Genomic DNA, 13,605 nt, shown 5'->3' with positions numbered 1-13,605 from the left:
CAATGTGATGTGTCAGAATTTCTTATCTTTTATATTATCAGTCAATTCCTGGACAGATGTGGCTGTGCAGGTAGAAGGTACGTCAGTAATTGCATGGTTAATGGCACATGGTTTACTATTGATTGTTGTTAAAAGCAGTAAATTAGTATATCGGTGTAACCTAATTCTGTCTGAACCTGTCTGGAGGAAACAGAGAGACGAACAAAGTTGAACACATGTAGCTAATAAACCTGAGTGTGTTCTGTTTGGTTGCTGCACTCACAGAGTCTGGTTTATGTTGAAGTACTGTTGCTGCTCTTGATCTGTCAGCTTGGAGTGAGAGTCTCTGTCTGTAAAGTGCATTAAAACAGTGGCAGTGATGGCGTTTAATGAGTGTTTATGTCAGGTAAACACACAGTGATAAAAAATGAATCTCCGGCTCCTCTGCAATCACACTTGTTCATTAGAGGGAAAATGTGATGCCTCTGACACACGCACACATAAACATGCTGTTGACACAGCTCACAGTAATGCACGCATAACCCTGCAGGTCCTGCAAATGAGTTTAAGATGCTTTTGTCAGCTGAGTCTTGGCACATGATGCACTTTTGTTATGCCTCAGTGCTGTTGCCAAATCCTGAGTTTTGGGATTTTCCATCTGTTCGTCCGTCCATATGTCTGTATATCTCAGGATCTTATTGAGAGAACATATAGGACAATGACAACATTTCACACATATGCTTTAGTATTTAAAATTATGAATGGATGTTCTTTTATATGCAAAAGATCAGGGGTCAACTTAATGGTGAAAGTGTATTGTTCTGCAAAAGACACTTTTCTGGCCATTATTCAACACGATAACTCTAAGCAGAACAGAAAGGGACATTGTGACCATATTTCACATTTTTGCAAATACTGAACTGGGTGACACTAATCTTGGATGCCCCCCTTGATACTGTGGTGATTGTACAGATCTTCTGTGCCATGAGTGAAACATACTGTACATGCTTTAGATTTATGTAGCTTGTTTGCAGAAACATCCTTATATGAAGCATTGTTTCCTGTCACGGCCTTTTTGCTCCTCTCATTGAACTTACACACGAGGATCATTCTTCAAAGTCTTGACTGCAGAAATTATATGGGTCTGGACAGACATGGCATACAACCACGAGGCGGTAATTTTAGTTTATCTTTGTCACGCTGCAGCATTTTAAATCAGTCTTTCACTGCTGGAGGCTTTAGTTGTAAATGTGATGTGGGGTTAAATCCTAAAATAAGAAACAGCTTGACTGAACTTCAGTTGATCATATGATCACTCAAGATGTTGAAAAAATAATGAGCGGCTTTTACATATTTAGTTGCACTTGCACGACTACTGTATTAATTCATTCATGGTTTACTTCACTGGCTCAAGATAACATGTAAACAACTCTGACACACTGCAGTAGCAAAGTGACTTTGATAAAAAAAACTGCATTAACCTTTGTCTCCTCTTGTTGCCGCTATTTATAGATTAACGTCTTTGATTATCTTTACTTCATAATCTAGGATATTGGGTGTTCAGCATTCCTTTTAGGGCCAGTCTATGTGTCAGTACTGTGGACCTTTGCATGGTTGTAGCTCAGTCAGAATCCGTCTTAGCTGAGGGGTCAAGCAGTGCTGTAGTGAAGCTCCATGTGGATAAGAACCCTAGTGGGTTAATCACTCAGGCAGCTGCGAATAATCACATGTGCTTGCATGCACATGCATACATGCTCAGGAACACACCTACCAACTCAGCACAAATAAGACATGCACATGCACGTTGCACAGATGCCCTCAGTGACCCACCGGTAGTGACGCAATCTTGAACTATGCGTGACTTCAAATGTTTACTCATTGGCTCTCTGCTACCTGTGGGTCTGTGGCTTTCAGCCCTCCCCAGCTCCGGCAGGAATTCAGTCCTAACTGAGGCCTCCTTTTTTTATCAACTCTGTATAGAGATCGGTTTCTGCAAGATTTAGAGAGAGCTGATTCTTTGTTTTCACATGTCATAATATTTTCCACAGGCTTGACAGTGGCTGCAGCAGATGCTCACGTCATGCAGAGAGCCAATCTGTTGTGCTGTGTGCCGTGACTGTTTAGAACAAGCTGAATCACTGTACGCTGCCAGAGCTTGTTGAGTCACCCCTCTCCTCTTGTTTCCCTCTCTCTGTCTCAGGTGGTTCCAGAAAGTGAGTCGGTAAATGGCAAAGGCAAGGCACAGATGGATGACACCCACACGGCAGCAGAGGAGGATGACGGGGAGGAAGGCCACATACCTTACACACAGTCTCCCCCCATCAACGACTCGCTCACCCGCAACCCGGTCTCGGACCAAGTTGGACGGCCAGCACTTACTAAAAGAGAGCCGGGGCTGGAGCTGACCAGCGTTGCACTTCACCAACACGTATGCTCTTCTCTAACTTTACAGACAAAACCTAATGGTGCTAACATGATAAGTGGGTCACACTCTGATCTGAAGTCTGCATTGAAAAGAACTATGATGACATCAGAGCCTCCAAGGACTATAATAGCTACGATCCCTAAGGACTGCTCTGAGAATGGACCCAGGACTCCTCCAGATGACATGTCAGTTCCTCTGAAGAAGATCAAGATGAAGGAGCCGTGGACGTGGATCACTGAGCAGGCCACCGCACAGCGGAGAGATGAGGATGAGGTCTGTGAAGACCCGCTCTCCACGCTGGCCGCTGTGGTGTGTCTTTCTGTCACAGAGAGGAAGGGATTGGAGGAGGAACTCTTCTGCTCAAGTTCTTCCATTCTTCGCTTCATCAAAACAGAGCCGCCAGATTTGCACTTTGTCAAAAAAGAGCCAGAGGACTTTGTGATTGACTTGTGTCCGAAAAGCACTCCCATTAGCCTGCAAAGGACTCCCCAGATTATTAAAAGTGAACCTCCTCCAAGTGTCTTGCTACCAAGCGTGCAGTCTTTGGCAGAGAGCAGAAATCTCAGTGTTGATCAGGCTATTGCTATTGAGGCCTTGACTCAGCTGGCAGCTACACCCGAAAGCACCCCAGGGTCCATTAAAGCTGAAAGTGAGTGTGAACATCCCATTTCTACTGCTGCCCCATTTTCAACCTCCAACCCAAGTACGACCATTCAAGAAGCCAAACCCACACCGGCTATCCGCTACAACAAAGTCTCCGTCATTAGCTCACCACTACACCAGATGTCAGTCATACGCCCCCCTGTGGCCAGACAAGGGAATGTCATCCAGTGCTCCAGGGGGTCAAACTCTAACAAACCATCTCTGCAGGATCTCTTGGACGCCAACTCAGACAGTGATAGAGCAGCCTGCAGGAGAACAGAGCAGGGCTTTGGTTCTCATGTCATCAAGTCAGAGGGCGGCTTCAGAGATCCCGCTGACGTGAAGTTCAGTAAAGATCATGAGCGAATGTTTGGGGAGGACAGAGACATGGTTGCTAAAGTGAGGAGAAACAGAGATGAGGAGGAGGTGGCAGCTCAGCTGGCAGACCTGGCCTTCATCATCCAGGCTCGACACAGCCAGCAGTCGGAGAATAACCCTCCCAAAGGAACACCCGTACCGGCCATTAAATACACCTTCAAATCCCAGCTCCCCCCAAGTCAGAAAAAGACCCCTGTGAAAAAAACTAAAGCTACACCATCCAAGCCCAGGAAGAAGAAAAGCGATGGGCCGAATGAAGGGGTCGGACGCAGGACCCCACTCTCAAAACGCATGCCAAACGGAGAGACGCCCCACAGGGGCAGAGGCCAGAAGGCTCTCCCACAAGGGAAACCAGACCTTCACCACAAGAGGAACCTGTTTCTGCCTCAGGCTCAAATAGACATGAAGAGATACTTAGCAGAGGCTCAGGAGGAAAGGAGGCAACACATCCATCACAGCAACACACACAATACAGCCCCCGTAGTGCCACAGAATCATAACCCTCTGTCAAGGATTCACCACACTGGTCAAGAAAACCAGCCATGGGCTCTTGCACATGGTCCTCTCCACCAACACAACCCATGCAATGGTCATCCTGCAGGACCGGAGCAGGAGCGCGAAAGGCATTTGTTATCTCAGGTAGCGCAGCCCTGTGGTGGGCTGCAACACGGTGCTGATCCTAACACCAGCCCGGCCAACGCCGCTTTCCTCAGCCACACGGCTGGGCACCACGGTCTGGCTAACGGCTTCTCAGGGGCTCGGCAGTCCCCTCCTCCAAGCCAGCAGAGCTACTACAAGCTGGAGAGGTCAGGGCCTGTCACTGTCCTGTCCACGGCTACTGAAGGGGATATGGGCCACTCAGCGGAGTCGACTCCATCCAAGAATAGCATCAACAGCTTTCTGGAGTCTCCGATGAGTTTTCTGGATACCCCTACCAAGAACTTGCTCAATACACCTTCCAAAAAACTGGCTGATCTTCCATCCTGTCAATGCGTGGGTGAGTTGTTCCCCCCTTAGTCTACATTGGTATCACATTGGCTGTATTCAGCTTAGTGAGTAAATCTGCTCTGACCTCAAACTGACTTTCTTTTTCTCTTTTTCTCTGATGCAAGCACACACACACACACACACACACACACACACACACACACACACACACACACACACACACACACACACACACACACACACACTAGCCGTGTCCTAATTTAAGGGCCAATTCAAGCAAAAGAAGGCCGCATTTCTCTGCCATATTTGGAGGAAGCTTTGAGATACTTAGTGAAGCCTTGTTGACCCGCTCTGTTGTATTTGGTCTTGAAATGTGGATTTCCAAGGTGGTGTCCCCTGAACTGATTCCAGCTACATTTACTGTGCACATCACTTTAACATTAATCTAACTCCCTTATAAAGAGTATGTGTAATCATATATATCATCATATCATATATTTATATCGTGTTTTTTTCTCAAATATATACCAACATTACAGGTCCAATAGATCTTTATGGGTTTTTTTATTTCCACAGATCAAATCATTGAAAAGGAGGAAGGCCCTTACTACACTCACCTTGGGGCAGGACCTAGTGTTACTGCAGTGAGGGAACTGATGGAAAACCGGTAGAGTAACTTACTACTACCACTCTGTTTACACTGTGTGTGCGTGTGTGTGGGTGTGTTTACTATCAAACATGAGAACCTGCTAGTCAACCGCAGGCTCAGTGGAATGGGGCGGGGTCACGCACCAAAGAGTCTGTCATTAAAAGGAAGCGTTGCTGAGCTAGCGCTACACATGTACGCTCCGTCTCGACTACACACAACAACACACAGCATGTTGAAACAGGAAACCCCCAAAGCTAAGACGAGGGGCCCGTAAACCAAGACGACAGCGTGTTTAAAACAACTTGAGGTCCACTGCAGTCCGTCTGACAGCCACTTCTAACTGAAAAATTAAATCCTGCAGTTAATGGGTTTTTCGCTCATAAAAGCATTAAAATGTATTATTGATTGTAGGTTGCAAATATTTGATCAGTTGCTCAAAGTATATTTTCCCCTGTGTTGTAATACACACACTGCAATTATAATGGTAACCTCACCTTATGATAGAAGCTGGAGGAAAATGAACTGTTGGCAAATACTTTGATAAACAATCTTCTTCTACATTATAGTGCATCATAATCAACATATGAAGTGTTTATACACTACTTATACATTTTCAGTAGAGGAACTTACGGTGAAGCATTGCTGATTTGTTAATGTGTCTTGTGTCACCAGTTGTGGGTAGCTACGAAATGTTGACCAATGTGTTGTCAGTGTTTTGTTTTCTGTGATTAATGGCATTAATGTATGGTTTGTCTTATGTGTGTCGTGTATATGTCACAGGTACGGTGCCAAAGGAAGTGCAGTGAGGGTGGAAATCGTTGTTTATACTGGGAAGGAAGGAAAGAGCTCCCAAGGGTGTCCGATAGCTAAATGGGTATGTGGCTGATTTTGATGCTAATCTCCCGAATGTCCTCAATATGTCTGTTTTATTCCTGAGGATCCCACCTATATTAAGTGACAAAGAAGATTCTCACCATAACCACAGAAAACCTTTACCTGCTTGCAACCATGTAACTATAACTTGTATAAATATAATCATTTCCAACTTAATCCCTAAGGCCTACACATACACATTACAATTTAAACAGTTATTTCCGGCTCTTAAAAACCAAACTTGTGGTTTGGCAGGTCACTGGGATCCATCATTTTCTGATTTTAATTATCCGCATTTGTTACAGTGATGTCATTCTTCTGTTATAACCTGCTTGTTTTCTGTTTGCATGTGTGCACAATCATCTAACAGGTAATCCGGCGTGGCAGTGAGGAGGAGAAGCTGCTGTGTTTGGTCCGCCAGAGGCCGGGGCACTACTGCGACAGCGCTGTGCTGGTGATCCTCATCCTGGCTTGGGAGGGAATCCCTCGGCCAGTGGCGGACCACCTCTACCAGGAGCTCACAGAGACCCTTTTTAAATTTGGCTCCCCCACCAGCCGTCGCTGCGCCCTCAATGAGGAGTGGGTACCTCTTTGTTTTGAGTCGCAGTGACACCACTTCTTTGCAGTTTTATTTCATTTAACACCCCCTCCTCTCCATCTCCTCAGTCGTACATGTGCCTGCCAGGGTCTGGACCCAGACACATGTGGAGCTTCATTTTCTTTCGGCTGCTCCTGGAGTATGTACTTCAACGGCTGTAAGTTTGCCCGCAGCAAAGTGCCCCGCAAGTTTCGCCTGCTTGGAGACTACCGCGAGGAGGTGAGGTAGTGCTTAGCCTGCAAAGATCCTGAAGGAAAACATGTGTTACAGTGTCTCCTGTGTATAATCAGTGTTTGTTCCTTGTTGTCACGTTTGGCTTTGAAGTTTTGTCAGTTTTCACTATGAATACCAAGAAAAACAAGTTCTGTTGCTTCTGTGCATTTTATATTAATAAAAGCAAACCCAGTTGATCAACAGAGCAGTTTGAGAAGTTTTCTCTTATTCACCTCCAAACTTCTAAATCTGTTACTTTTAGGAGGAGAAAATAGAGAACAACCTTCAGAGTCTCGCCACTGACCTTGCACCACTTTACAAAAGACTGGCTCCTGAGGCTTTCCAGAACCAGGTATGAAACATTTGCGCCTATGATAATAATAATGATATGATATGATTTCTATTGACTTTCGTGTTAATTGTTTATTGTTTCCACCACCATGTCTTGTCCTTCACCTCTCACAGGTGGAAAATGAGGAGACAGGGAACGGTTGCCGACTGGGAAAGAGGGAGGGACGTCCGTTTTCTGGGGTCACAGCCTGTGTGGATTTCTGTGCTCACGCTCACAAGGACACTCACAACATGAATAATGGCAGCACTGTGGTAAGCAAGCAATGAGTGTGACATCATGCAGTCTACTTCTATGTCATGTGTGTAAACACACCCCCGGCTATGTCAAAGGTCTTTGCTTCTACTTTTGTTCCAGCCTCTTGAGTTACTGATTGGAAGTCGTCTGCTATTTGGTTGAACAACTTTTCCTTTGTCTGTGTCCTTGTTCAGGTTTGCACTTTAACCAAGGAAGATAACCGTGCAGTGCGTAACATACCAGAGGATGAGCAGCTCCATGTCCTGCCACTTTACAAGATCTCTGACAGGGATGAGTTTGGTCATGTTGAGGGCCAGTGGGCTAAAATCCGAAGTGGTGCTCTGCAAGTTCTGTCTGCCTTTCCCCGAGAGGTGAGGAATCAGAGGGGTGGCGTTTTAGTTTTCAGTCTAACTGCAAAGTCAGTGGATTGAGTCCTTTGTTGCAGAAATGCAAAATGAAATAAAAAACATATATCATGTTTTAAACCACTTTCTTTTCATGTATTTATCAGGTGCGTCTACTGGCTGAGCCGGTGAAATCAGCCCGTAAGATAAGGCAGGAAGCTCGTCAGAGGGCTCAGGCAGAGAGAATGGAGAAGAAGCTCAGGCTGACACCTGGGACTCCTGGGAAAGTGAAAAGCGAAACGCCTAACAAAGGTATTAAATTCGGCCATGTTGTTAATTAATTATAGTAAGTGATGTAGGCTACTGAGGTCAAAATGTACAAGTTTTTTTTACAAATATATGTATTTTCCTCATTCACAGATCCACAGGGCTGCTACGGCTCGTACAGAGTCCCACCCAGACCTGCCAGTGTTGACAGGTATCCACCGGAGAGGATCCAACACAGCACTTACAGCCAGAGCATCAGTGGCTTCCCCACTCCGGGTGCAGGAGTCGCCCCACAGAGGGAGATCGTTTCCCCCAACCACCACGGCATGGCAGGCCTCCAGTTCGGACACAACGGCTCCGCTCTCAGTTACAAGACGATGAGTGACAGCGTGAATGGTTACTCTCCAGCACCTGGGAACCACAGTGTTCATTCAGAACGTATACCTCCACATAATGCCCTTAGTGACTACCCCTGTACTTTTAAAACTGAGCCCAAAGAGGAGCACTGCTCTCCTCTGCCCAGACCCTCCCCCAGTGGGAGTGCGCCTCCTCCCTCCTCCTTCTCCCCGAGACCTACCTCCGAGGGCCTCTTCAGCAGGCTCAATGGACTCCACAGGGCTGCAGGAGATGGCGCGGCAGAGGTGAGGGGTCTCCCTCCGCTCTCGTCTCTCCATCTTCCCCCACAAACTCCCCCTCTTGAGCCAGAGGAAGTTAAACAGGAAGAGGTGTGGTCAGACAGCGAGCACAACTTCCTGGACCACGACATCGGCGGAGTTGCCGTGGCACCGTCACACGGTTCGATCCTGATAGAGTGTGCGCGGCGGGAGCTCCACGCCACCACCCCCATCCTCAGGCCGAACCGCAGCCACCCGACCCGCATCTCCCTGGTCTTCTACCAGCACAAGTCTCTGAACGAGCCAGGCCACGGGATGGCTATGTGGGACGCAAAAATGGCCAAGAGGGAGCGGGACCGGGAGGAGGAGGCTGAGAGATTAAGAATGGAGGAGAGCCAGGGCAGCGTGGGAAAGAACGGCAACGGAGCCGGAGGTGTGGAGCTCGAGGACGAGACAGGGGAGGAGACGGAAACAACGAGGGTCATGAATGTCCCCACACGTCAAGCATGCACCCTCCCGAGGGATGGTGTCATCACCGTGTCCCCGTATGCTCTTACCCAAGTGACAGGCCCTTACAATCGCTGGACTTAGTCGACATGATTCACACACACACACACACACACACAGAAACACACACACACACCCACACACACAGAAAACTCCTACATCCTGTGCTTCTGCCTTACCTCAACCAACTTCAAACTGCTACTCTCATTTTTATGTCATTTTCATTGTGCTTTTCTAATATCCGTTTGTTCACTTTGCCCTTCTTCGTCTCTGCCTTCAAAGTGATGAGGAAGACCAAAGTTTGTCGGCTTTTTAACTGTGAGTTTTTCGGTGTTGGTTTTCATTGTAAAGAGATGGTGCTTTGAAGCATTTTAAAGACGTTTTTAAACTGGTTTTATATACATGATTAAGAACAAAAAAGATGTGATTATTTATTGTGATCATAACGATTTCTATTTAATTCCTGGTGTAAGCCTGTTTACTGCAAGATTTCTATGATAACCTGCATTATGTGTTGACGCTCAGAATTTATGTTGTACAGTAGGACTATGCTCTTTATTTCAGCCAATAGTTCTCTTTTCATAAGATGAATCTCATTGGCTTTTACATTGGTGCCATTCTCACTGTAACCTTTGTTAAGCAAACTCATTACATCACATAATGTAGAAAACAAGACTAATATTGTTCATATTATTTACTACAGATTATCACATGTAGCATTGTGCTTTTCCTTCTGCTGCCTCTGACGTCTGTGGGCAGTGGATGAGAGAAACGTACTTCTTTGGTTTGTCGTTTTGTTTATTTTCTCTGCGTCTGAATGGTTTGTCTTTTATTCACAGATATGTATGGCATATAAAGAAGCACTTTTTTTATTTTCCTAAACTTAACTTGAAAAAGGTCCCAACCCATAGGCCTGAATATGTATGTACAGATAGAGATATATAAGACAGTTTAGCATGAACCCCGCTTTATTTTTACAGCTGTTTGCATTTATTTGACTTTTATTCACTTCAATGAAAATGGCATACATATCTAAGGAAATTCAAAACTTAGCATAATGAGGAATCATAAAATGCTGCAACAATGAGGTGCTTATCATTACTGGCACTTAACTTGTATCCACCTTCTGGATAAGGAATTCAAAATGTCTCTCATAGGGCATGAGTGTGACTATAGGATTTCAGAAACCTACTGTACATTTTATTGGTGCTAACGAAACCTCGGTTTTTATCAGATATCACAAAGTGTCACATACATAACAACAAAAGTTTGCCAGTTCTTTTATGTCCATTCTCTGGATTTGAATACAAAACTGTGTTAGCTAATGCTGAATAATCGATATATTTATTTTCCTTTCTGTTTTTGTTGGAAAACCACTCAAACTACTCAGATCCCACTCAGACAAATGCCTAAGACGATTTCGGGTGCTCGACCCTTGTGAAGACTTTGTTTACAGATAGCTTTTTTTTTTACAGGGTCTGAATAAGGGGGTTGGTGTCAACTCCGGGTGAATCAGGATTTCTATTTGTTTTATTCATATTTTACCCATCAAAGAGAAGCTTTTCAGCACAAATGTTACGACCTTTCACTGATGTTCACACTAACACTGGTGGAATAACATTTCCTTTTTTTTTTTTACACACTTTGACTTCCTTTTGGTGCTAATAGGACAAGATGTCAAGGTACATGCATTGACTTAACCTGGTTGTTTGTTGAACAGTGATGGCATGGTGCTTTTTTGAAACTCCGCTCACACTGATCTGATGTATAAGATGATACAAAGGTAGTTTGTGTAAGTTCTCTGGATAATTACTGGCTAAAAAACAAACCGAGTATCCCACCATTCATCATGATGTCTTTCAAGTATCAGTAAAATTAAAAAAAAAAAAAAAAAAAAAAAAAAGCAAATAGTTGTGCATGTAGAGCTCAAATGTCTTCCACGGATAACCCAACTCTCCAGCAACTCTCAAAAATCACAACGTACACACAGAATGAAATGAATGTATACAGTTTTTTAATCCGTTGATTTAGAAGGAACAGATTTTGAACATCACTTGACAAAGTTACACTTTTAAATGTTTCTTTTGATCCACTGTGGAGGACGTTCTCAGTCCACAGTTAAAGTCTTTGTATCAACAAGGAACTAACAACTAGCACCAGCATTCAGAAATCTGAAAAAAAAAGAACTTTTAATAGTAGAAAATGTGTAAATATGTAGGTGAACCATATTGTTTTTACTGTACTGTTAATGGTGTTTAGACAATGGATGATCTTGCTTATTTTGAAACTGAATTACTGTACGTTGCTGAAAGTATATACAGTTTAGACTTGAGAAGAGACTAAATTTAGCATTCCTTTTATGGATGGCTGATCTCTTTCGGGATTGTGAAATAAAATCATATTTATATTTTGGACCTGATCATGATTTCCTCTGTCTTTCTTTGTTGTTCATGTATAGTATGTGTGTGATAAACATGAGCCAATCAGCAGTTTAGTAAATTAATTAAAAAGTAATCTTTGTGTCTCACTTCTAGGGAACATCAATGTAGTGTTTTTTTATTAGAGTTTGTCCTTACCTAGTAAATGAATCACTTGTTTTTTTACACAATTTCTCTACAGAGCTATAAATACAGTATGTGCTTGTTATTTTCTCTCAGATGACACTGACGTTGTAGAATCATTTGCTCCTGACTCACCGGGATGACTCAAAAAAACACAAGGGAGCAACAGTTTGGTCGAATCTAAAAAAAAATCAGCACTATGATCATTTTCAAAACCACACAAGTAAATTTTTAGAAACAGTTTCCCTTATAAAACCATTCAGTGCATTGTGGTTGGGAACGAGCTGTTAAGAAGGAAAGATGCACCATATGCAATGTTCTTTCAGCTGATGCCAGTTGTAACTCTGGCCACAAGCTGCTCATACATCGGCCAAGCATCAGAGAGGGAAAAACAATGCCACCATCTAATGAGTCAACAGGATAACAGGATAACATTTTTTTTATTTTCTTGTTTGGTTCCCTCCAGGACAATCATCTGTCGTACTCCATTTGCCCAGTAGATGTCCCTTCATTGTCTCCATATCCACCCTGCAGGTGTTGGGGAGTGCAACAATCCAAGTAGGCTATAAATTGTCTTCTTGTCAACTATTGAAACTAATAACAACTTGGACCATAAGGAAATTTGAGTCATTCTTTACAAAAAAAAAAAAGACACACCCTTCTTTCTCTTTCATTCCGACCACTCTGAAGGCATGTCAAGGCAATTACTTCAGTGCATGCACACTATAACTTTGTGTATTAAATGTGCTAAAGCTAAGGGCACTGAATGCTCAAACAGTGGCAACATTAGCCTACAGAAAAACCTCCTGAACTTCAGCCTTTGGAAGAATCCTTGGCTATAAGAGTTATTGGAAACAAACCAAAGTGAGGCTACGGGCCCACCACTTTAGGTCACACCCAGTATCAGTATGAGTGTAGATCCAAACTCTATTGTCTTAAAGGCTACACTCCTTGTGTCCAACCCTGGATTTACTTCTTCTGTTCAAATACGTGATGATGCCTAAGTATTTAGAATATTCAGAATATCTAGGTTTAGAAATGTGCAACAAGCCGAATCAGAAAGTAGCCTACTATAGCCTACTTAGTACCACATTATAGCCTACATGGTGACACTGGTACCCAGAAGCTTGGGGGCCAGTAAAGCTGTTAGTCATACTGGACTGTGACACAGTGTCCTTGTTTAATTTGATGACACATTTGTTTTTTATCTTTCACTTTCACTCCCTCATCATTATTAGCCTATTATTTTTTATTACCAAATTACAATGATTGTAGTAGCCTATTACTTATCAGTATTATTATCTAGTGTTACACTGACCCAGTTCTGCCACAGCATGGTTTTGTTTATGTCTCATGTGTTGACCCTTTATGTTAAGATTTTACATTCTTGTCTTGTTTGTCTCTGGTGTATATCTTCATAGGTCTGTCTGTATTCAAATTAAGTTATACGGTCACTTGCTTGGACAAAAAAAAACACATACAACTGAAGCGGGAGTGGCGACATGAAGGTGGTTCAAGATAGTACAGATGTCTTGTCTCAGAGGTAGGCCTATCATGCAAGTGACAGACGTTGCTCATTGGTATCAGTTAACATGGTTTGTTTATAAATGGCAGTGGGACATCCTCACTGTACCTGTGTTTAATATATGAACCTGATTAGCTTTATACAGCCCAGTTTAATAAAACAAAATTGTGTACAAGGGGGTGCCTGCTCCATCTCTCCATTAGTTTGACTTCCTTTGGTGCTATGAGAACAAGATGTCAAGGTACGGTTGTGTGTTGAACAGTGATAGCATGATGCTTTTTTTTATTTTTAAAACTCTGCTCACACTGATCTGATGTATGACTCGATACAAGGGTAGTTTGTGTAATTTCCTGACCCTTTGTATTATTATTAGGCTATTAAAATATGGCACTAGGCCCATTTAATTAACGCAATTTTATATCTCCCTGCTCCATCTCTCCATCAGTTTGGGGACTCAACACCTGAGCGGTGATCTCCAAAGCGTTTTTTATTCTTT

General features: G+C 43.6%; 1 protein-coding gene across 1 annotated transcript in view; it reads left to right on the top strand.

The window, feature by feature from the left end:
• Positions 1–10,931, top strand: part of tet1 (tet methylcytosine dioxygenase 1) — a 34,138-nt gene extending 23,207 nt beyond the window's left edge. Inside the window, exons 3-12 of the mRNA XM_083987629.1 lie at positions 2,180–4,421; positions 4,949–5,039; positions 5,802–5,895; positions 6,265–6,473; positions 6,561–6,711; positions 6,968–7,057; positions 7,171–7,308; positions 7,486–7,662; positions 7,803–7,947; positions 8,056–10,931. Of these exons, the coding sequence (XP_083843755.1) occupies positions 2,180–4,421; positions 4,949–5,039; positions 5,802–5,895; positions 6,265–6,473; positions 6,561–6,711; positions 6,968–7,057; positions 7,171–7,308; positions 7,486–7,662; positions 7,803–7,947; positions 8,056–9,107 (4,389 nt within the window). The 3' untranslated portion in view covers positions 9,108–10,931. The remainder of the gene's footprint in view (positions 1–2,179; positions 4,422–4,948; positions 5,040–5,801; positions 5,896–6,264; positions 6,474–6,560; positions 6,712–6,967; positions 7,058–7,170; positions 7,309–7,485; positions 7,663–7,802; positions 7,948–8,055) is intronic.
• Positions 10,932–13,605: the final 2,674 nt, after the last annotated feature.

Source organism: Trachurus trachurus, assembly GCF_905171665.1.
Source record: "Trachurus trachurus genome assembly, chromosome: 15".
Classification (NCBI taxonomy): Eukaryota; Metazoa; Chordata; class Actinopteri; order Carangiformes; family Carangidae; genus Trachurus; species Trachurus trachurus.
This window is presented reverse-complemented; position numbering and strand designations above follow the sequence as displayed.